This window comes from Peromyscus eremicus, chromosome 15, assembly GCF_949786415.1.
Source record: "Peromyscus eremicus chromosome 15, PerEre_H2_v1, whole genome shotgun sequence".
NCBI lineage: Eukaryota > Metazoa > Chordata > Mammalia > Rodentia > Cricetidae > Peromyscus > Peromyscus eremicus.
In genome coordinates this window covers 74941164-74962865 of record NC_081431.1, presented here as the reverse complement: position 1 = coordinate 74962865, position 21702 = coordinate 74941164, and the positions used below count along the sequence as shown (strand labels likewise).

The window sequence follows — 21702 nt, the reverse complement described above, 5'->3', positions numbered from 1 at the left end:
CGAATATGATCAAGGAAGACACTCATTGTCGACCTCTGTATAAAGCCACTCACCTGCAACACAAACTCTTGTTTACATATGCATTCCACATAGTTGTGTACTCATACAAATGAAAAGCATCATTTACCATGTAAAATGTTGGTGAAATTTCAGTGTCCCTTGGTGAGTTTGATTAAACACAGAAAATTAAGAGGTCTACATTCCTAGAATCTGAGACAGCTCAATGATCTGTGGTCTTACAAGCATTCTAGAACATTTTAAGTCAACATACCATAGGCTACATTTCGAGAAGCACTAAGCTTGGATTTCTAGTGAAAGGATTCAGTTGGTTCCTGGTTACATAACAAGACTTTTGTAACTGTCCTGGGAAAATAATTCATGTTTTTGATGTATTATTTTTAAATATTTTGAAATTTTCACATGTATTTCACAAATACAGATATATAATTCTGATCAGAGGTAGGTCACTCTCCTCTGAGGGTGTGACTCATGGTAGCTTCCCATTTGCAGCATGCATGGATTTTGTGGGTTGTTAATTTTAGTAATGAGGACAAGAAGTTGGGAGATACTTTGTGGTCCCAGAGGAAGCCAGAGGGAGGGGGTTTGGGCAGAAATGATTAAAAATACATCATTTGTTATTTGGATAACCTAAATGAAGACTCTACTATATATTTATAGCCTATCGTCCCTTCACCTAAATTACTTTGTTCAACATCAGAGTGAAATTTTATAGAACAATATTATACAAGTTTAGGGAAATTGGATTTCTTAACAACAAGGATGCTTATTAGGATATTTATCTGTGCAGGTGTCACTGGTTTCATTGTCAGGTTCTCAATGCAGATGAGTAAACAGCCCAGGATAACTGGAGAGACCATGTGTACTTGAGAGAATCCCTAACAAAGTCGAGGCTTCACACTCAATAAGCATCTGCCGCTTTGCCAAAGTAATGATCACAATCTTGGTTCAAGAACAAGTGCTCTGAGGAACTATGATGTCTTTTCATTCCCACCTGTAATAGGAGAGATTTGACATAATTTAAAAAAAATGTATTACTGAGGTTCGGATCCATAAAATCTGAATTCACATCTTCCTTCTTATGTGAGACTGAAGAATGTACTAATCCTTTGCTCACCTCCATTTCTTTCTCTGCAAAATGAGAGAAGAAATGTTCATAGCATTGTTGGAATGGCTGAATGAGATAAGTTATGTGGGCCTTGTTTTGAATGCTAATGGTATGGAAATCCAATTTGGATTCCTTGGTTGGAAACCTGAAAGAAATGGCCAGAACTGATATGAGTTTCCCAAGAATTGTACTATCCCCTCAATATTAGCATTTTCTCTCATTGACTTCCATATATTGTTCAAATTCTACTTCAGATTTATTTCACTCTGATTTACATTAAAGCAAATCAGAGTGAATCAATTTTTATTTTCCTCATGTAGCGTATTTTGAAGTCTTGATGATAGGACTCTTACAATTTGCATTTTATTTTCCAATCAATTGGCTTGATCATGGTAGAAGTTTTAGGGACATTATGAGGTTTTGTTATTGTGTAACCATTATAGGGTACACAAAGGAAGATTGTTATGGAGCTACTTGGTGACCTAATTTTCTGGAACCACTGTTTTTGATGGCCCATTGTTTACCAAGATGGCATGATGAAATATGTGACTGGATCTCTGTGAAAATAAGAGAAGTAGTGGAGCTGGAAAAATGACTCATTTGGTAAAAATGAGTAACAAAAAATTGCAACAAAGAAGAGGACATGAGTTCTATCTCCACGACCTTGTGAAAACAGAACTATGCAGCAGTGCACACATGTAATCCCAGTGCCGAGGGAAGGAGGACAGGAAGACCCTTTTGGTTTCCAGGACAGAAAACACAGGCTCGTGAGAGACTGTCTCAAACACTAAGATAGATAGAAGTTGAAGAATATACCCAATGTTAGCTGCTGGCATACACACGCCCGCGCATGCACACACTCTCTCTCTCTCTCTCACACACACACACACACACACACATTCACACACACACATGCACACACACACATGCACACACACGCAGGCATGCCTGCACAAAGTGGAGATATTTTAACCATATGTATTTTTGTATGTTATGTGTTTGGATAGGAACTATACCTCCAAAGACTAAGGTGTTGAAGTCTTGATCCTCAGATGGTGGGTCTCTGGCTTCATAGATGGATAAATTCATTGGTGTGGTGAGCCTATTGTGAGGTGGGAGAAAGTAGGACATAGCAATTATCTCACTGGATGTGTGTCCTCAGAGAGCGTGAAATAAGCCATGCATCTCCAGCACAGCCTTGTGTTGGGATGCTGATTCACTTCAGGCCCATAAACAACAGACTGCAGACTCAGACACCCTGAGTTAAAATCAACGTTTCCCCTTTCAAGTTATTTTACATAGAGATTTTGTGACAACAATGTAAAGTGATAAAAAATAGTTCTAAAAATGATTTTGTTGTTACCTGATTCATTTGAGCTGGTGTAAAGTAAAATAATGTAAAAATACAAGCTATGAGAACCAAATGTCCTTAATGCAGTGGTTCTCAACTTTCATAATGCTGTGACCCTTTAATACAATTCTTCATGTTATGGTAACCTCCAACCATGAAATTATTTTTATTGCTACTTCATAATTATTTTGTTACTTTTATGGATCATAATGTAAATATCTGATATGTGACCCAAGGTTGAAAAACCTCTGCTATAAGGTCTCATGGGTCTGTGGATTTTATTACTGTCTTTAGAGGAAATACAGGAAGATTGTATGAAGAAAGGTGAATCATCTGTTACACACCATCTACCCCATCTACACACCCTACATCCAAATGAAAAAAATTATATGTTTAAATGCATTTGAATCAAATATGAATGGGCTTTAAAATGTGCTCATTCCCCAACTATTATATGATGGATATTGACTTTACATTTATATTTGCATTGAATATTATAAATGATCTGGGCATGATTTGAAGTTTAGAGGACAATATTGTGAGGTCTGTAATAATTCTATGCCATTTTATGTAAGGGATGTGAGATTCTCCATGTTTCAGCAGCCTCAGGACTCAGGAACCAGTTTCTCATAAAATGGTCTTTGAGGACTGGCGAGATAGCTCAGTGGGAAGAGGGGCTTGCCACTAAGCCTGCTGACTTTAGTGAGATCTCTGGGACCCACATAGTAGAAGAAAAGAACAGACTCTTACAAGTCGTCATCTGACTTACACACATGGGTACACACACACACACACACACACACACACACACACACACACATACACACACGCGCGCGCACACATGCACACACGTGCTCATTTTATGAACAACAAATATAACTGGAAGACTTAAAGTTTTCTTGATCCCAGAGAACAGCATTCACTGACTGGAGAAATGGTAGAGTCTGACATTTTGCTGTTTTGTATATTATAATACCTGAGAAACCCCACAAAGGTGGCCATGAGGATCTGAACTAGTTTATTCCTTTGATCTTGATTTTCCTCAAGCTGCTGATTTTACCTAGGCCTGCATCTTTGTTACTCATGCAAAATGGGGATTAAAGTATTTGCCTTTAAAGGGTTTTGAATTTTGAAGTAAGGCCCAACTCTGCAGGAAAGTGCCTGGAGCATTGTAAGTACTCAGAATGGGTAAGAGTTTGCCATAAATGCACTCCTGGGCTTTGGCTCTTTTATTTTAAGCAAGCCACAGTCTCTGGTGGTACACAGGCGTCAGCTGTTTCGGTTGTCCAGCTCTTCTGTCATTTGTTACATCTTATGGTATCACTCAGCACAGGTTGACTTAAGTTGTCATCACTATACCTCACGGCTGACTGCGGCTTGGCTCAGGGAAGGTTTCTCCCTTCGCACATCACACTTTGACACAGATTTTGGAGCCCCACTGAATTTTGTATTTGTAAACTAGAACTTCAAAGTGTGTCATATCAGATATCTTGGGGTAAAGGCTGGGGAGATGCGGGATGGCTCAGTGGGTAAAGAGTTTGCCACACAAGTAAAAAGCTGAGATGTGAGCCTTGAAACCCATGTGAAGACACTCACAGTAGCACATGTGCATAAGTCAACTGCTCTTGTAGCAGGACAGGAAGCAGCAACTGGAGAATTTCTAGACAAGGAGTCCTGTCGCCTGCAAGATATAAGGCACGGATGGATATTGAAGGTTGTCTTCTGACCTCCACATGTACATAATGGCAGGCACACACCCTCACTACCACACACACACACACTCACACACACTCACACACACACACACATACTCATACACACACAAAGCCACATGCTTATCCACAAAGATTAAACAATAAATACATACATACTACATACATACATACAGATAACTTGTATGGTAAATGAAAGATTTTATTTCCATGCTAAATTCTCCTATATTATCAGTTTCCAGAAACTTATCAAAATGTCCCCAGTGGGCAATTATCATATGTGAATTTCACAGTTTTCAATGTTTTTGGCTCATTGAAAAGTTTGTGAGTCTATGAGAAGATGGGTGGGGGTCAGGACAGGACCACACCTTCGAGAGGCTTGATGGCCAGGACCTGGAGCCCAGTTCCTGCCGTATTTACCATGTGACTTTGAACACATCATTTCATCGTTTGAGTTCTTCAGCACCATTATTCAGAAAAAGGAAAATTCTCAAAAAGTTAGTATTTTTTTCTCATAAAATTTTAATGCAAATAGAGTAATTTTAGTTTAGTCCCTGCCTGCCCCTTTCCATCCATGTGCTGTGCTCTAGAGAGCTGGAGCTGGTCCCACTTTAAATGACCCCATCACAGAGCTGGTTATCATTTGTTTGGAGCGGTGTTTCATTAATCTTTTCTGTTTCCCCCTCTCCCTTTTGGGCTCACTTCAGCTGAATAAGCAGGAAAGAGAACAATGAAAAACATTATGGAAATGTTAATTCCTGCTGTGGCTGAGTAGCTCTTAATCACACTATTAAGTGTATTCTCTGATTTAATCATCCTGGCCTACATGCAGGAAGACCAGGATGGACATTGATGAATGTCTGTCATTATCTTCTGATATGGATGAGGCTGTTTTCTCTCTAACTAAATGTTAGTTGTTTTTTTTCTCTCAGAAATTATAGGCTGTATATAAAGAAAGGATGTATAAAATGTGTGTGTGTGTGTGTGTGTGTGTGTGTGTGTGTGTGTGTGTGTACAGTGTGTGTGTGTGTATGTGTGTGTATGTGTAGGGAGCATGTGGTCACAGAGGCTAATGTTGACTATTTTCCTCAGCCACTCTCCTCTTCACTAATTTTTTGGTGACAGGATCTGTCAGAGCTAACTGATTCAGGTAGTCTTGCCGGCAGGTGGGCACTGGAGACTGGCTCTGACTGTCCCGTGCAAAGACCACAGACATATCATCTGCCCTGGCTTTTGATAGGCTGGTCCTCAACAAAATATTTTGCTGATTGAGCCAGATCTCCAGCCCTACTGCATGTCTATCTCTTCTGCTATACCATTGCTCAGCTGAATTGCATTTTGTTCACACAGTAAGAGTAATTATTTGTACTTAGGACTGCACTGGCCTCAGCTCTCGCTCATATTTTCTGTACTCACATACTCCAGCTGCAGTCAGTGACAGACAATGTTTACTGCATGTAGAGTATTGTTTTCCTAAAGACACTGCAGTACTTCAGATCCCTTTGCTGTGGGGTCCTTACCTGTACAAGTGCTTCCCTCCCCAGGACGGTGTTGGTGGAAGTCCTCAACATGTAACCTCTAGGTGAGTGCCACTGTTTCCATGAGACTCTTTAGAATTCTTAGGCAAAAGTCAGTGTCTTGCTCTGAATTGTATTTGGATGCTTATCTCACTCAGATTTATATTACTCATAGCTGAAAACAAGCTCTTCTTCCTCTAGAAGTTAAGAGCATTATCAGGGCAGCCAGAGTCTTAAAATTTCTATCACTGATACATCACACCAAGCCTCTGTACAACATAGAATTGAGAAATCATTAACATAATGATTATATATAAATTTTATATTATTTTGTGAATAATTCACATTTAATTATTCATATATACTTTATATGTCTGGCACCCATACACACACACACACACACACACACACACACACACACACACACACGGAGGGGCGGTTTCATTTGTGGATTTGTGGTTTGGGTATGAAATGTCCCCCATGGCTTTTTGTGTTTCAGCACTTTCTTCCCAGTTGGGGGTGCTTTTTGGGATGTTGTGAGACCTTTATGAGGTGAAATCTCATAGGAGGAAGTAAGTCACAGAAGTGGTCTTGAGTGTTTGTAGCTCACCCTCAGTTTCCTAGTGTGGATTGAGTGTGGATGAAATGTGAGCATCCAGCCTTCTGCTCCTATCACTGTCTTCTCTGTTGTGATGGACTTGAAACTATGATCTTCAATAACCCTTTGTCCCTTAAGTTGACTTTGTCAGAGATTTTTTTTTTTTAAATCACAGCAACAAGAACGTATCTAAAACATACATTTAATCTTGCTTCATCCCTTGAGTTGATGTCATGGGAAGGAGTGCAGTGCTTAACCAGGTTCAAAGTGATTAGTCAGGAGAGTAGTTTCCCCAGCATTCTCAGAACAGCTTCTAAGTGAGCACATGAATGGGAGGCATTAAGATGCAGAGATGAAGAGCTGTGGGTGGAGCTCACTTGACAGAGGGTTTATCTAGCATGCACAGAGCCCTGGGTTCTATTCCCAGCACTTCCTATACTGGGCAGAGCATTGAGACAGAAGGTTCAGGAATTCCAGGTCACCCTTGGTTACAGAGTAAGATTGAGGTCAGCCTGTGACAGATAAGACCCTATCTTAGGAAAAGAAGCAACCCTGGCCACATTCCACCCTGCTCAAGATGGTGTGTTGGGGGAGTTTACATTAAAGCAATTTTCTAACCTGCGCCTTCCCTGAGCCCTTCATTCTACGCTGTAGAGGTACGGCCAGGCTGGGCCTGGACTCAATAAATGCCTGTGTCTTGCAGAAAAAAAGAAGACTTAGAGATGAGGAAAGACTGACCATATAAATTGACGAAATTGACAAACACCATGTTTGAAAGGGCTGATAGGTGTAGATGTAAAGGTTGCAGGGCAGAAAACAGGACTGGGTTGAAAATCAGATAGACTTTACTCCTCCTTTTGACTTATTGAGTTTACCAGGGTGTAAAGCTGTGACCAGGTACCGCATCAAAACAACTAAGCCTCAGGGGACATCATGGAAGAGGGAATGGAAAGTTTGTGAGACCCAGAAGGTCAGGGATATGGCTGTGAAACTGTTTCTCCTAGAAATGACAGGAAAGCTACACCATGATACATCAACAATGGGGCTGCTCAAACAAGGCCTGAATAATGATAATACCAAAATACATGCTAATGTGGAAGGGGGAAAGCTGTTGGGGACCCACTGCTGGACAAGGAACTACAGGCCACTAATGACTGCTGAGAGAGGGAGTTAGTTTTTCCTAGGGATGAGTCCCCTAATTGGCTCTCCAATATCAAGTGGTCAGCCTAGAAATCATAAGCAAACAAGCAACAATAAATGGACTCAGCAGGTTGTACTTATATATTTATGCACATATATTTAATAAAATTAATTAGACTAGCAATGTAAAAGGGAAGAATTAGAGGAATGGGACATGGGGGGAGGCTGAGAAAGGAAAGGGAAGTGAGGAAATGATGTAATTATATCTTAATTAAAATGAAAAATACAAGAAAGAGAAAACCAATTATCTGAAGAATATGAGAAAAAACAAAATAAAATGAATTAAAGCCATAATAATGGTGGCAGCAACTCAGCACAGCAAGTCTCTGAACTCCAGAGCTCCTTAGCTCCTTGTTCCTGTGAGCTACCCACACTGCTCCTGGAAGCTGACACAGCTAACCTGTCCCGGCTCCTGTGCAGACATCACTGAGAGGCTGTGTGTTTACAGCCTTTTAAACGTGAACAATTCAAAATTCAAGAGAATCTTCAATTTAAATTCTGTTCATTAAACCTTAATTGTGTGAAGAGGCTGGTCCATGACTTCATGTGGATTTCTTGCATCAGGAAAACCATGATTGATCCAAGACTTCACAAAATAAGCCCATACCTAATTATTCTATTCAATGGATTGTTTTCAGGAGGGGGAGGTGGCACCATGGGTTAAGTGTTTGTTTCACAATTATGAGGATTTAAGTTACAATACTCAAAACTCACATTAATAACGAAGAAAAATAAAAAGCCAGATCTGGTGGTGTAAATGCTGGGTATGCCCATGGATATCTGCAGTCCCAGTGCTGGAGAAATAGAGACAAGAGGATCCTTGGAGCTTCCTGGTCAACTAGTCTCACTTAGTTGATGTATTTCAGATTCAAGGGGAGATCCTATCTCAAAAAATAAAGTTAAGCACAGTTGAGGAAGACTATGGACACATCTCTGGCCTCCACCTGCCCACACATGAATGTACATACAAGCACACACATATGTTTTCTTCTCTCCTTAAGCCATTCCTCTGTAAATAGCATATTAACACTCATCAAGGGAGCCTTAGGAGCAGCATGGTGCATCTTACTGACTGCTAAAACTTCTGAACTCAATCTTCTGCTATGTTTGGAGTGCAGACACAATATTGTTCTTTAGCAGTTCATGAAGAAGTGGCTATGGGCTAATATTCCTCTTCCTTCTTTCATCTTCCTATCCTCCTTCCCTTCTTTTTCTTCTGCCTCCTCTTCCTTTCTTCCTTTGCCCTCTTTTCCTGTCTTCCTCCTCCTACTTCTTCTTCTTCTTCTTCTTCTTCTTCTTCTTCTTCTTCTTCTTCTTCTTCTTCTTCTTCTCTCTCTCTCTCTCTCTCTCTCTCTCACACACACACACACACACACACACACACACATGGATCTCAAGGACCCTATTTCTTTTGTGTGCATGTGTTGTGTACATGCACATACACTTGCATGTGAGGGTCAGAGAACAACTCTGGATGTTATTCCTAGGTACCTGCCACCATGCTTTCTCTCTCACTGAACTGGAGCTCTAAGTAGTCTAGGTTATTTGGCCATGGAGCCCGGATATCCATCTGTCTCCACCTCCCCAACACTAGGGTCACAAGGGAGCACCACTGTGTCTGGACTTTTACTCTTTTTTGTCATGTAGATTCTGGGGGTACAGCTCAGGTCCTTAGCTCACAAGGCCAGCACTTGTCCCTCTAAGGTGTCTCCCCAGCCTTAATTTGTACTTTTATATATATTTCCTGTTAGCAATGTAAACTCAGAGGCATGCTTTGTTTGTTTCTTTGCTTTGGTTTTGTTCTGTGATTTATCTCTGATGATATAGTGCTTAAAATAGTGTCCAAAATAGATCAAAACTTCAGTAAAATTTTAAAAATAGTGTCCAACATATTTTTAAAATAGTGTCCAATAACTCAATATTTTGAATATAAGTAAGTAACAATATTTCATTTCTGTAAATTTTGCATTGTTATCTTGAAAATAAGTATAGTTTTAAATGTTTTTAAGCTGATATAACCAACTCAGTTGTAATATTGTCTGGTTTGTTATCGATTTGAGTTTATTTCCCTGACTCTTAATGCTGCCATTCATCTGGTTTAACTATGTTCTTTTAATAAAAATACCTTTATACATTCATAACTGTGTGCATAAGTATATATATTAAAACACACAGAGAAATGAGAGAGATAAAGGAGAGAAGAAAAAAATGGAAGCCATAAAGTAAAAATCAGGGGGTAGGGGAGACCATACATGTACACACACACACACACACACACACACACACACACACACACGCACACCACATACACATACCCCACCGTGAGCTCCTCTGTACTCTTTCATCTCGTAATCCTGACTTACGAAACATCTTGTCTTTCAGATGGAGCCCCATTCACCTGGTGGATTGGGAGATCCAATGAAAGGCACCCTTACTGGGGAGGTTCTGTTCCTGGAATCCAGCAGTGTGGGTGTGGCCTAGAGGAGAGCTGCCTGGACGTTCGCCACTTTTGCAATTGTGATGCAGACACAGATGAATGGTAAGGAAAGTTTCAGGTTTCCCACAGCAGTGGACGATGCCTGATACACAGAATTGCCGCTAAGAGAGAAGGATGCGGATAACAAAAGCAATGGGAATTAGGACTGCATTAAAGAAAAAAAAAGGCCTGGGGCCTTAGAGATGGCTCAGCAATTAAGAGCAATTGCTGCTCCTCCAAAGGACCTGGATTTGTGTCCCAGCACCCATATGTTGGCTGACAACTATATTTAATTCTAAATGATTTGATGCTCGCTTCTGGCCTCTGTGAGCTCTGCACACACATGGCACACATGCATAAGAACAAGACACTCATATACAAAAAATAAAAATGTAAAAGCCTGCCTTTGTATTCAGGACTAACACTAAGGTTTGTGCCAACATTTTGTATTCAGAACTTTCCACTCTAAGCAAGGAATGCAATGTAATTTGTAATTTGCTATTTAGTTTTTCTTTTTCTCTTTACCCTCCATGTGTGCATGTGTGTGTTTGTGTGTGTGTGTATGTGTGTGTGTAGATGCTCTTGTATGTGTGTCTATGCATGTGTTTCTGCCTGTGTGTGGAAGCCAGAAAACAACTTCCACTGTTAGCACCCACCTCGAGTCTTTGAAAGTATCTCTCACTGGCCCAGAACTAGCCAAGTAGTCTTGGTTGGCTGGAAATGCCTCTGCCTCTGCCTCTGCCTCTGCCTCTGCCTCTGCCTCTGCCTCTGCCTCTGCCTCTGCCTCTGCCTCCTAGTTCTGGGATTACAAGCCCTTATCACCATACCAGGCCTTTAAATGTGGGTTCTGGGGATCAATTCAGGTCCTCCCACTTTAAGGCCAGCACTTTACCACCAAACCATCTCCCCAGATCTTGAGTTAGCTTTTGAAATACACACATGTTAGGAAAAGACCTGGAGAGAAGGATGTTTAATTATACCGATGGTTTCTCTTTCTTTCGATGATGTTTTAGTGAATTTTCCACCATTGTTAAAGTGACCTTCAACATCAAATTAAAGTTTTTATTTTACTTATAGATTTTGATTTAGTGATCATATAATTCTCACAATAATCATGATATTCCATAAGAATGTGTGCCTTGAGGTTGACAACTGTCAGGTACGGAAGAGTTAAATGACTGTCTAATGTTATGCACCTCTGTCAAATTCAAACCCACGTCCATTAAACACCGCATGTCTAGTGCTCTCCTACACCAGCTCAGTCATGCGAGGTGATGTCTAAGTTCTCAAGTTTATTAGGTCTCCATCATCTCCAACCTCCAGCAAGCTGTTCGGTTTTCACTTTACAGTTATGAAAATGTGCATACAGCATGTCCACTTTTGAGTCCAGGCTGAATTATAGGCAGTCCTTGATTTTTAATGTTTGCAGTATTTCTCTCTCCTCTCATCAAATGCTTCTCAGTTATCACTGAGGATTCCTGTGATGGTTCTCTCAGACCCGTTACAATTCCCTTTGCATAATGTATTATCTTTCACTGTTGAAATTGTTACTGGTAAGGACCAGTCCAGTAAAATTTGAGATCTAATCAAAACCTTGATTTAGACCAGCAAGGACGGTTGGGGAGCTGGCTTACTCAGTAAAGTGTCTGCCACACAAGCATGGAGTCCTGAATTAAATTCCCAGCCCCCTCATAACTAAGTTATTTAAACATCTGGGCGTGGTGGCATGGTCTTAAATTCACAGCACTGGCAAGGTGGGGGCAGGTGTGTCCTTGGAGCGTGTTGGGATGATTCCAGGTAAGAGACCATCCTAAAAGAAACAAATGAATAACTAACTAAATGAAATAGATAGGCAGTACCTGGGGAATGGCAGCCAAATTTGTCCTCTGGGCTCCATATATACATGTGCAAATGTACATGTACTCCTGTACACACACACACACACACACACACACACATACACACACACACACACACACACACACACACACACACTCAGGTACACAAATAATCTCAGAAAGAGAATAAACATTGTCTGCATCTGCTTCTGTAATATATAGACCATGAGTTCAGAATATCATAGAGCTGCTTGGGTACAGTGGTGAATTCCTTTAGATTCCTCCACCACTGCAAATTCTTCATGTGGAAAATGTCAGATAAAATTGGCTGAAGGTCAGATGTCAACCTCTTTCTCCTTTGGTCCACCTCTTTACTTTGCAGTGAATTTTATTACAGCATTATAGAGACCTACACACTCCGTGTCCTGGATGGAGAACATATCTCTATGAACCACCAGCCTTCAATCTATCTGGTCCTGATGCAGTAGACATTTGATGAACGTTTCAGGGAAACAAATTCAGAACATCTTTGGAGAGGGATATATTAATTGCTTTTCTTTATACATAAAAAAGAAATTTCAGGAAGAAGGTTCTATTTTGGCTCATAGCCTAAGGATGTAATCAATCAGGACAGGGAAGTCATTGTGGCCTGAGCTTGAGGCAGCTGGTGACATTGTGTTCACAGTCAGGAAGCAGAGAATGATGAATACTGAGGCTCCGCTCACTTTCTCCCTTTTAAAAAAGTCTGGGACTTTGGTCTAGAAAATGGTGCTGCCCACATTTAGAATAGGCCTTCCCACTTCAAGTAACCCAGTCCAGACACTCCCTCACAAACATGCCCAGAAGTTTGTTTCATGTGACTCTAGATCCTATTAACAATCAAGAGGAGCAATCAGATTAAGCATCATCTTCAGGTTTAGGAGAGTTGTGTGAAGTTTTTCTTTTCTTTTTCTTTTGGTAGTTGTGTTACAAAACAAACAAAAATAAAAAGAAGCCAACTAAAATCCTCTAATCCCAGGCGCTCAGTCAGATTCACTCATGAGTTTGAGTCATAAGTCCCTTCACTGTGTCTGGTATTATACAATATTTGCAGATTTATAGGCTCAGAATAAAATGCCTCCACTTTATACTGTACAATTAGAGAAGCTGACACAGGGAGAAAATGCAAGGTGGAAACTGCCATTGGAAATGGAGTGTTTCTTCTTTGGTGTGTTTTTCCCGGAGGCACACTGCCACTGTGTGTCCTTTCTCACAGTACAATTGTCAGCACTTAGTTGACTGCACCTCAACCAATGCTGCACATCAGCATTGCACTGGGGATACCAGCTGCACCTCACTCACTGAAGGTGAAGCACTCCTGCACTTTCTCTAGAACATTCCACAGATCATGCCATCCACTCCCATCCCAGCCTCCCTCTCTGCTGACCTGATTATTAGTTCACTGACCTCTGAATCATTTATGAGCTGATTTACCTTCATCACCTGTGCTGCCCTACAGGGACTTACCAAAAGGCCTTTTCCCCACTGCTCTTGTGCCAGCACACTTGTATGTGTGCAGATGCACATGCACATGTATGCATGAGTATGTTTAGGACTGAAGTCAACATTCAGTGCTGTTCTTCAAGTGCTATCCACCTTAGTTTGACCTAAAGCTCCTCTATCTAGCTAGGCCAGCTGGCCAGTGATCCTGAGGGATCTCCTTGTCTCTGCTTCTACAGAGGAGAAGGATTATAATCATATACTGCCACCCTAAGTTTAATTTTACCTGTGTTCTGGATATCAAACCCAGGTTTTCATGCTTGTGCAGCACTCAGTTGACTAATTGAGTCATTTTCTCAGCACTTGTGAGACCTTTTAGCACCATATAGATTAATACATATATCATAACTCCTTTTATTTCTTTATGGAATAAGCAACTTCTCTTAGGGTTATCAGAGTTTTTAGATACAGGTCTTGCTCAAAAACTGTCTTACTTTGCTCTCTAATGTTGTGATGAAATACCCAAGGTAGGTTAGAGAATGAGGAGTTTATTCAGACTTAGAGTTCTAGAGGGATATGTGTGCATCATCCTCATGGTAGAAAAGCATGGCGGCAGGTGGGCTTGGTGACAGAAGCACAGAGCTGAAAGCTCACAACTTAAACTGCAAGCAGGGAGCTGGATGGGCAAAGTAGAAATGATGTGAAACTTCAAAACCTAAAATCTTGCCGCCAGTGACATACTGCCTCCAACAAGTCTACATCTCCTAAACCTCCTCAAAGAGCACAAGCAACTGGGAACCAAGTACTAAAATATCTGAGCCTATGGGGATGTTTTCATTCAAACCCCCATAACCAACCTACTAGGAGTCAAAGGAAAAGTACTGAAATTTCCTGGTAGGATGCTTTCTTTACCATGAGAATCCATGCTGAACAACCAATTACAAAGTCTAAGGGAGAAGAGGTCTAGAAGTTCCCATCCTTTCGATGAAGAAGAGGTTAAAATCTGGAGTACACTCTTTCAAGTTTCACTGATGACTTGAAAACAATTTATACTTTTTGGTGAACATTTAGGAGGACATGTCATTACAAGATTTCATTGAGTTAACTTTCCTAGGGTGATGTCATAAATATCTTGTTATTTGAGCTAGGGTTCTAGTGACAGAGCCAAGAGCCAATTCCATCCAAGTTTTACTAAGTGAATCAATGAGTTTACTGACCTTCCTTATACAGCACTGTGAGGGATTACTTATTGAAATATGACTGGCATCCAAACATCTGTGTCACCTCAAAGACCCACACAACCATGAATGATAACCTCATGGAAACTGCATCCTGGAGGCTCCCCTTCAGAAGGCTTTCCACATCCTATATATTCCAGTATCTTCCAGGATAACTTTCAGATGGGGTAAGACAGGAAGGAGTAATATCTGGAATCCCAGGTGAGAGTACTTGACCCACCCACCTCTCCTTCTACTGGAGAGTGTCTACAACTCCATAATAGACTTCCCAACTCTGTATTGTTCTGCTCAAGTAGTTGCCACGGCTATGGAGCTCAGAAAATATTCACTCCAAGGACCATCTTATTATCCTCCCAATATCACAATGTATGTTTTACTGCATGTGGTGTTGTTCATGTTAAGTGAATTGACTGAATACCACTCTGTGCCAAGAAAAAAGCAGAGAAAAGCCAGGTCATATATTCTCTGTCTCTGAAGCATCCATCGGACAGTGTGGAAAGTGCTCCTTAGACATGAATGTATCAATATGATACATTTGATAGCAGGGTTAAGAAGTTTGGGTGTAGAAACAGGGTCAAGAATTCTGGGGAGCTGAATTTCAAAGAAAAGAAGTAACTAAGGTGGAATAACTACACTAGTGTCATATGAAAAGGAGAGAACCTTTGAGCATGCAGACTGAGAAATACGAAAGCGTATCAAAAGCACTGCACAAACATGTTGGTGGTTTTGTTATAGGAAGTGAAGAAATAGATCAAGGAAGTGTCAGATGATGGAATGTGTCTGGTGTGTGTGTGTGTGTGTGTAAAGACCAGATGATGGAATGTGTCTGGTGTGTGTGTGTGTGTGTGTGTGTGTGTGTGTGTGTGTGTGTGTGTGTGTAAAGACTAGAGGTAATTTCAAGTGCCATTCTTTAGTAGCTGTCTATCTTTATCTTGAGACTTTGTCTCTTACTAGAACCAGGAGGGTGTCAAGTAAACTAGGCTAGTCAACCTGAAAGTGCAAAGGATCTTCCTGTCTCCATCTCCCCAACTCTAGAGCTGTGATCTTATGCCCCTACACCTGGTATTTATTGCCTGCCTCAGTTTCGCTCTACTTGTGCTCTGAGCAGTTTCCACATCAGCTATGGAATAAGCCCCAGATCACTGAACTTCTTATAGAAATACCAGTGAGCTAGTTTTACCAGCACAAAATATTGTATCGGTGTTAGCCGTAAGATTTGGTAGAATTTGAAAATGCATCTGCCACTTCTCTACATAATTCCACTGTCTACTGAATAAAGGAAAGTACGAAGACAAAAAGAATCCAAAAGACCTTCCCTACATGCATGGCTAACAGATCTGAGTTGACTTTCCACATATTCAAATAGTTTTGTTTCAGGTCCTTATATTTCCACTAGTATCCCCAGTGCTCTGTGTGAATGTTAGAATCTTCAAGAACTTTAGTTCTTCAAGAACTAAAATTCTCCCAATTTCTGCTATTGGATAAAGTTAATCATAAAGCAAAATTGGGTTGGTGAAACAGTTTAATCCATTATACATGCTAGACAGAGCTGTCAGTTAAAAGTTCTGAGATGTACTTCATGAACCATATATAATATTCACATCCCAGAAAACCTATCCTTGAGGTTCTGATGGTGATGGCATAGTGAATTTCATGTGACTCAGTGGCAGAACTGCTATTCCAGCTGAGTTAAAGGATTCTCTTAACTTCACCAAATCCTCAGCAGTGAGGATTCCAGAGAGGTTTCAGAGAATCTCTGAAATCACATTGAGAGCATCCATCTTCTTTCTTGCTAAGTGAGGCTTCTCGGGGAGCCTTAGGCAAACCCTTCCACTGCTTGTGACTGATTCTTCTTTTCTCTATTACAATAGACCTTGGTGATTGAGCTCTTAGTGTCATATGTTCCAATGAGATCAAGTAAACTAGGAAATTGAGTGGGTATCGTATGTTTGATGAAAGGGAGAAAGAATTGAAAAGAAGATGGAGATACATGGGAAGAAAAATGTCACTCAATTAGCATTTCTGGAAGAACCATTTTACTTAAAATTAAAGGGAGCCTTAACTAGATAAATCAGTCAGGGATACACTCAGCCCACATATCTGTTGGTGTTTTGTTCCTGGTCTACTACTCATACCAAAATGCACAGATATTCTGATCTTTCATATAAAGTGGCATAACATTTACATAGAATATTTATAGCCCTCCTGTCAGTCATCATCAGATTATTGTATTGCCTCATATAAAGCTGATAGACTTCAAATAGTTTTACCGTGTTATTTGGAAGATATTGACAAGCTTAAAAAATTGCCCTTGCCTAGTACAAACACAATTTTATTTTAAATATTTTTTCTCTCTAGTGGTTTGAGTCTATGAATAAAGAACCTATGGAGAGAAGGGATATAGTGTCCTATAAAACTGATTACTCAAGGGTTTCTGTTACAGTCAAAATCTAAGTAGTAAAGTGAGGGCGGATAAAGAAATAAGTAAATCAGTCTTGATGTCCAACAACAGAGAAATGAATGAGGAAAATATGGTATACAAGCGTAAAGGTTTTCAGTAGTAAAGAACTGAAGTTTTTTTGTTTTTTGTTTTTTTGGTAGGAAATTAAGTGAAATAACCATATTAATTGGAATAATCATATTAATCATATTAAGGAAATCATAGAATAAAAAACACACTTTTTCTCTCATTTGTGGATCCTTGCTTCTTATATATACATAAGATTGTGAGAGTGTGTGTGTGTGTGTGTGTGTGTGTGTGTGTGCGTATAGAGTTTCACACATAATTATGAGTATGGGTGGGTGTTTTCATGTGTGTTTGTGTGAAGAACAAAGGATGAAGTTGGGTGTCTTCTGTTGTTCTTTGTCTCTTTCATTTCTTGACCCAGGGTCTTTTACTAAACTGGAAACTGGCTGACCAATGACTCCATGGATCTTCCCGTCCTCTGGACTGCTAGGGTTACAGACTAATACAGGCATGTCGTTTTTGAGGGATCTAAGCTCAAACCCTCATGTGTTGGTGATTAGCATTTTCACCTACAGAATCATCTAGCTCCCCAGACCACAAGGCAGAGTTTTCTGAAGCACTTTGCTAGACCCCCGAGGGTGTGCAAGAAAACCCAGGGAACAGCATGGTCCTGAACATGGTGTAGGGGAGTGTTAGGCTTTTCAGTGACCATCAGAGAGGGAGGGAAGCATGGTTATGTCACATGTTGAAGGTGGGGAGACACTGCAACCGGGCCTCCTGGTGACAGCCCTTAACCTGAATTGTAAGTTTTCTTATCCAAATACCAGGACCAATAAAAGTGAAGCTCACCGGGCGGTGGTGGTGCACGCCTTTAATCCCAGCACTCGGGAGGCAGAGCCAGGCGGATCTCTGTGAGTTCGAGGCCAGCCTGGGCTACCAAGTGAGTTCCAGGAAAGGCGCAAAGCTACACAGAGAAACCCTGTCTCGAAAAACCAAAAAAAAAAAAAAAAAGAAAAAGAAAAAGAAAAAAAGAAAAAAAAGTGAAGCTCCCCTCACAGAGAGCTTCCCCCCACTTTCTTCCTCACCGAGAGTGCAGAGGAATTGGAGGTTTCTATTTCTAGTCCCTGCATTTGCCCTTGGTGCACCTTTTGTAAAGCAGTTTTAAAGCAGTTTTCCTGTCAGGGTACCACCTGGAAAGGGGAGTCCGCCGTTCTCATTTTTAAAGAACAGTATACTTTTAGGGAATTTTTCTGTTTTCTTTTCTTTTCTTTTCTTTTTTCATCATATGGAACCCTGGAGCCTTAAGGTACTATGTAGAGCTTAATTATGGAATGATACTGCAGTCATGAGTGATGACTAATCACTTCTGTTGGACAGATGCTTACCTCTGTTCTTTGGTAGGTGGATTAAATCCAGTTCAGATTTAACTGGTGTTGACTACGTTGTTCCTCCCTGATATTATCAGAAGAACTATCTACCAAGTTTTCTATATGCATTTGTGTTGTGAATTAATTTTCTAATCCCTTTCAAAAGTAGTTCTTAGTACAGGAGAGGTAACTCAGATGGTAGTATTCACCACACAAGCATGAAACCTCAGCTTGATCCCCAGTATCCAAGGAAAAAGCCAGGTACAAAACCTAAAAAAAAAAAAAAAAAATTCCAGGCATATTGTACGCAATTGTAGCTCCAGTTCTGGACAGGTGGAGAGAGGCAGGACGTAGGGCTCTGCCAGCCTGCCTCATCAGAACATTTTATTTGCTAATGTTTATCTGTTTCTTAATCCACTTTTTGCTTTGTTTTGGATCTTTCTTCCAGTGGGAAAAAATTCTAAGTGGTTAAGTAGTTTGGGGAGCTGTTAGTCACTGGATTCTCATGTATATCTGGCCTCAGCATCAAGTCGGCCCTTTTTGTTGGAGAGAAGTGTGTCTTCCCTCTTTGAGGACACTGTGCTCTCAGTGTTCAAAGAGTGAGTGAGTGAAGAGGACACCTTGCTGAGGTGAGGCTCAGGTCAGATCGGATGTGGCAGTCTCCTCCTCATCTCCTTCCCAATGCCATTTCTCTTGTTCTGCTTCCACGGCCCATGAAAAAGCACACAGCTATACTTCAGACAATCCCAATGACTGTGTGAAGAAAAGTACAGAATTTTCATGATGCACAGAGAGAGAGCTAATTCTCCTCCTTTGCACATCTACAGCACTGATATTGTGAGCTGATCATGTACTCAGCACATACAGTTTTTGTTAACTTTTTTGACTGACAGCACTGTCGTAGTCTGGATGCTAACTCTAATGAATTCCTAACTAAATTTTTATTATGGAACAGGATAATTAAATCCCACATTTGTCATCTGTTAATTAGAGACTCTAAATCGTTCAGCTTCTTGGAGCTTCAGGTTCTGATTTTATTTTTAAAAATAGAGAAAGGTGGGGTTGTTATTTCTGGAGATTGCTAGCTGAGTTAGCAAATAATCTTCATATCTATCATACGAGGTATGTAGTCAGTTTTGAGAAAAGCATGTGGTTATTAATATTATTATTTTCTGTAATATTACAAAGTCTTTAATTAGAAGAGGCAACGTTGGTTTATATATTAAATTTATGTTTATGAGAAATATATATATATGAAAGAAAAGGGCTAACACCAAGAAAGAAATACCATGCCAGTGTAATGAAATTCCCTTCAACTGTCAAATTCTGGGTGGAATAATGAGATAACTCTGAAGTCTGAAATACCCCAAAATAGGGCTTCTGGTAAATTCACCATGCAGCGGCTGGACCTGCTGTGTATGAATACAGCACAAGAGCTGTGAGTCTATAACTGAAGAGGCTGTGGTCTCCCACAGCATCGCCCAAGGTGACCCAGGTGTAATCTCAGGGAGTCAGTCTCGAAAATGATTGCAAATTGGTAAACTGAAACCCAATCAATTGAATTGTGTAGTGTGTGGAGAAAGCCAGTGTGTACAGAATGGGGATGGTCAACCAGAGACCAGCCTAGGACAGCTCAAGGACTTAGAGCTGTTACTTTGTGTGCAGCAATGTCCAGGGAAGACAGTGACCAAGTGGTGATACACCAGCTTCCAGCCAAGAGGAACTGCTCTCTGCCAGTGGGACATCAGAGAGTGTGTTCACACACAAATGTGTTAATATTTGGGAAGCCATTCTTGGTTTCACAAGCTGGTCATTTCATTTCACATCCTGGACCCCGAGAAAAAGAATTTCAGAATTGTGCCATTTGCTGAACAAAGATGGGACGTGAAAACAGAAATGACCAGCAGTGATAGAAGTTCTATGGACGCCATCAGTGTTAGTCAGAGCATAAGCAGAGTAAATGACTAAACTACGAGGTTGTGTGGCACACAATTGTGAATCAACATTTCTCAGATGCAGATGACTCTAGGTACATCTTTCTCTGTCGCTGGTATAAACCAGTTGCATTTACCAATGTGGCTATTTGTTTTAGACATCAACTTTCTACAACCTAGAATTTCAGGAAAGACAGTTTCATTGAGAATTTACATCAGGTTGGACTGGGGGTATTGTCATGATTGACGTAAGGAGAACAAGTTCGCTATGGAAAACACCATTCCCAGGGAAGGAATCCTGAATTCTTTTTATTGTTTAACGTTTCCAGATAAAGATCATTCCTGATAATGTGAATTACACTACTGAACCAAGTATAGATTTTTCCTGTGGTATCTGGAAGAGCCTTTTTATACTTAGCATGCTTTTTATATATGCCAATATGCTGACATAAGAGCAACAATTAGATGTGGACAAGATGTCATGGAGTCTAAGGGGGGCACAAGCCAGCATAATGGACAGACTTCAGAACCCAGCATGTGTAGCCGGAAAATGAAAATGGGATAGAGTAGCTTGACACAGCATGTCATGGTTTCTTCAGGGGAGAGTCTGGATTTTGTCTTTACTTCACTGAGGGTGTTTGAGTTCCATTTTACAATCTCTACTGTGAATACTTTTGAACAAAATGGTAAATCTATTCTTTCTGTGTGTGTAACATGCATAGGTGTGATTTTTAGCTGAAGCAAAGCTTTAACATTTGAATGAATTCTAAACAAAAGCACTCAAATTACAGATACTGTATTATGTATTTCTTTGTATTTTTAATGAGGCTGTACGGGAAGGGTTCAGGTGAATATTTGGTTTATTTATAATCTAGATAAATTATTAAGTGTTTTTCTCCAAATCTCATGAGTTCGATTCTAAATCTTAAAATTTAATTTTCCACATGTGCTATGTAGCAAGAAATCTTCAATCCAGGATCATAGCTGGATGCCTATGAAATAAGTTGTATTGCCTGAGGCCACAGAGTAGTTCAGGGACAAAGAAGAAAACTAAAGTAAGTGTCAGTGAGACCAATTCTGAGCATTTAATACAGACAAGACACTGTGCCCAGCAGCTGCGAATCTTATTTAATCCTCTGCAAGCTGCTATTCAGATGTGCACTCAACACACCAAGTGTTTCCTAAAGGACATCACTCACCCACACTACTAATATATGTCCTTAAACACAAGACAGATACCAGGGAGGCAGAACCATGACTTGGTTCCTGACCTTTCTATCCTGTGATCCTGGGCAACAACTCAGTGCCTCCGAGCCACTTTCAACATTTGTAAATGGACATAGTGATGTACACTTCAGAGAAGAATTGTGTGGGCAAAGATTACACCTATCCTTAACGA

At 40.4% G+C, this 21702-nt stretch overlaps 1 protein-coding gene across 3 annotated transcripts in view; it reads left to right on the top strand.

Annotated features, from left to right (window-relative positions):
- Positions 1 to 21702, top strand: part of Cntnap5 (contactin associated protein family member 5) — a 920429-nt gene that overhangs the window by 752118 nt on the left and 146609 nt on the right. For 2 of the 3 annotated variants that reach the window (XM_059280759.1, XM_059280758.1), the window contains exon 14: positions 9887 to 10043. In XM_059280759.1, coding sequence (XP_059136742.1) covers positions 9887 to 10043 — 157 coding nt within the window. Of the gene's footprint in view, positions 1 to 9886; positions 10044 to 12157; positions 12160 to 21702 lie in introns of all 3 variants that reach the window. The other variant, XM_059280761.1, reaches the window with a different exon arrangement.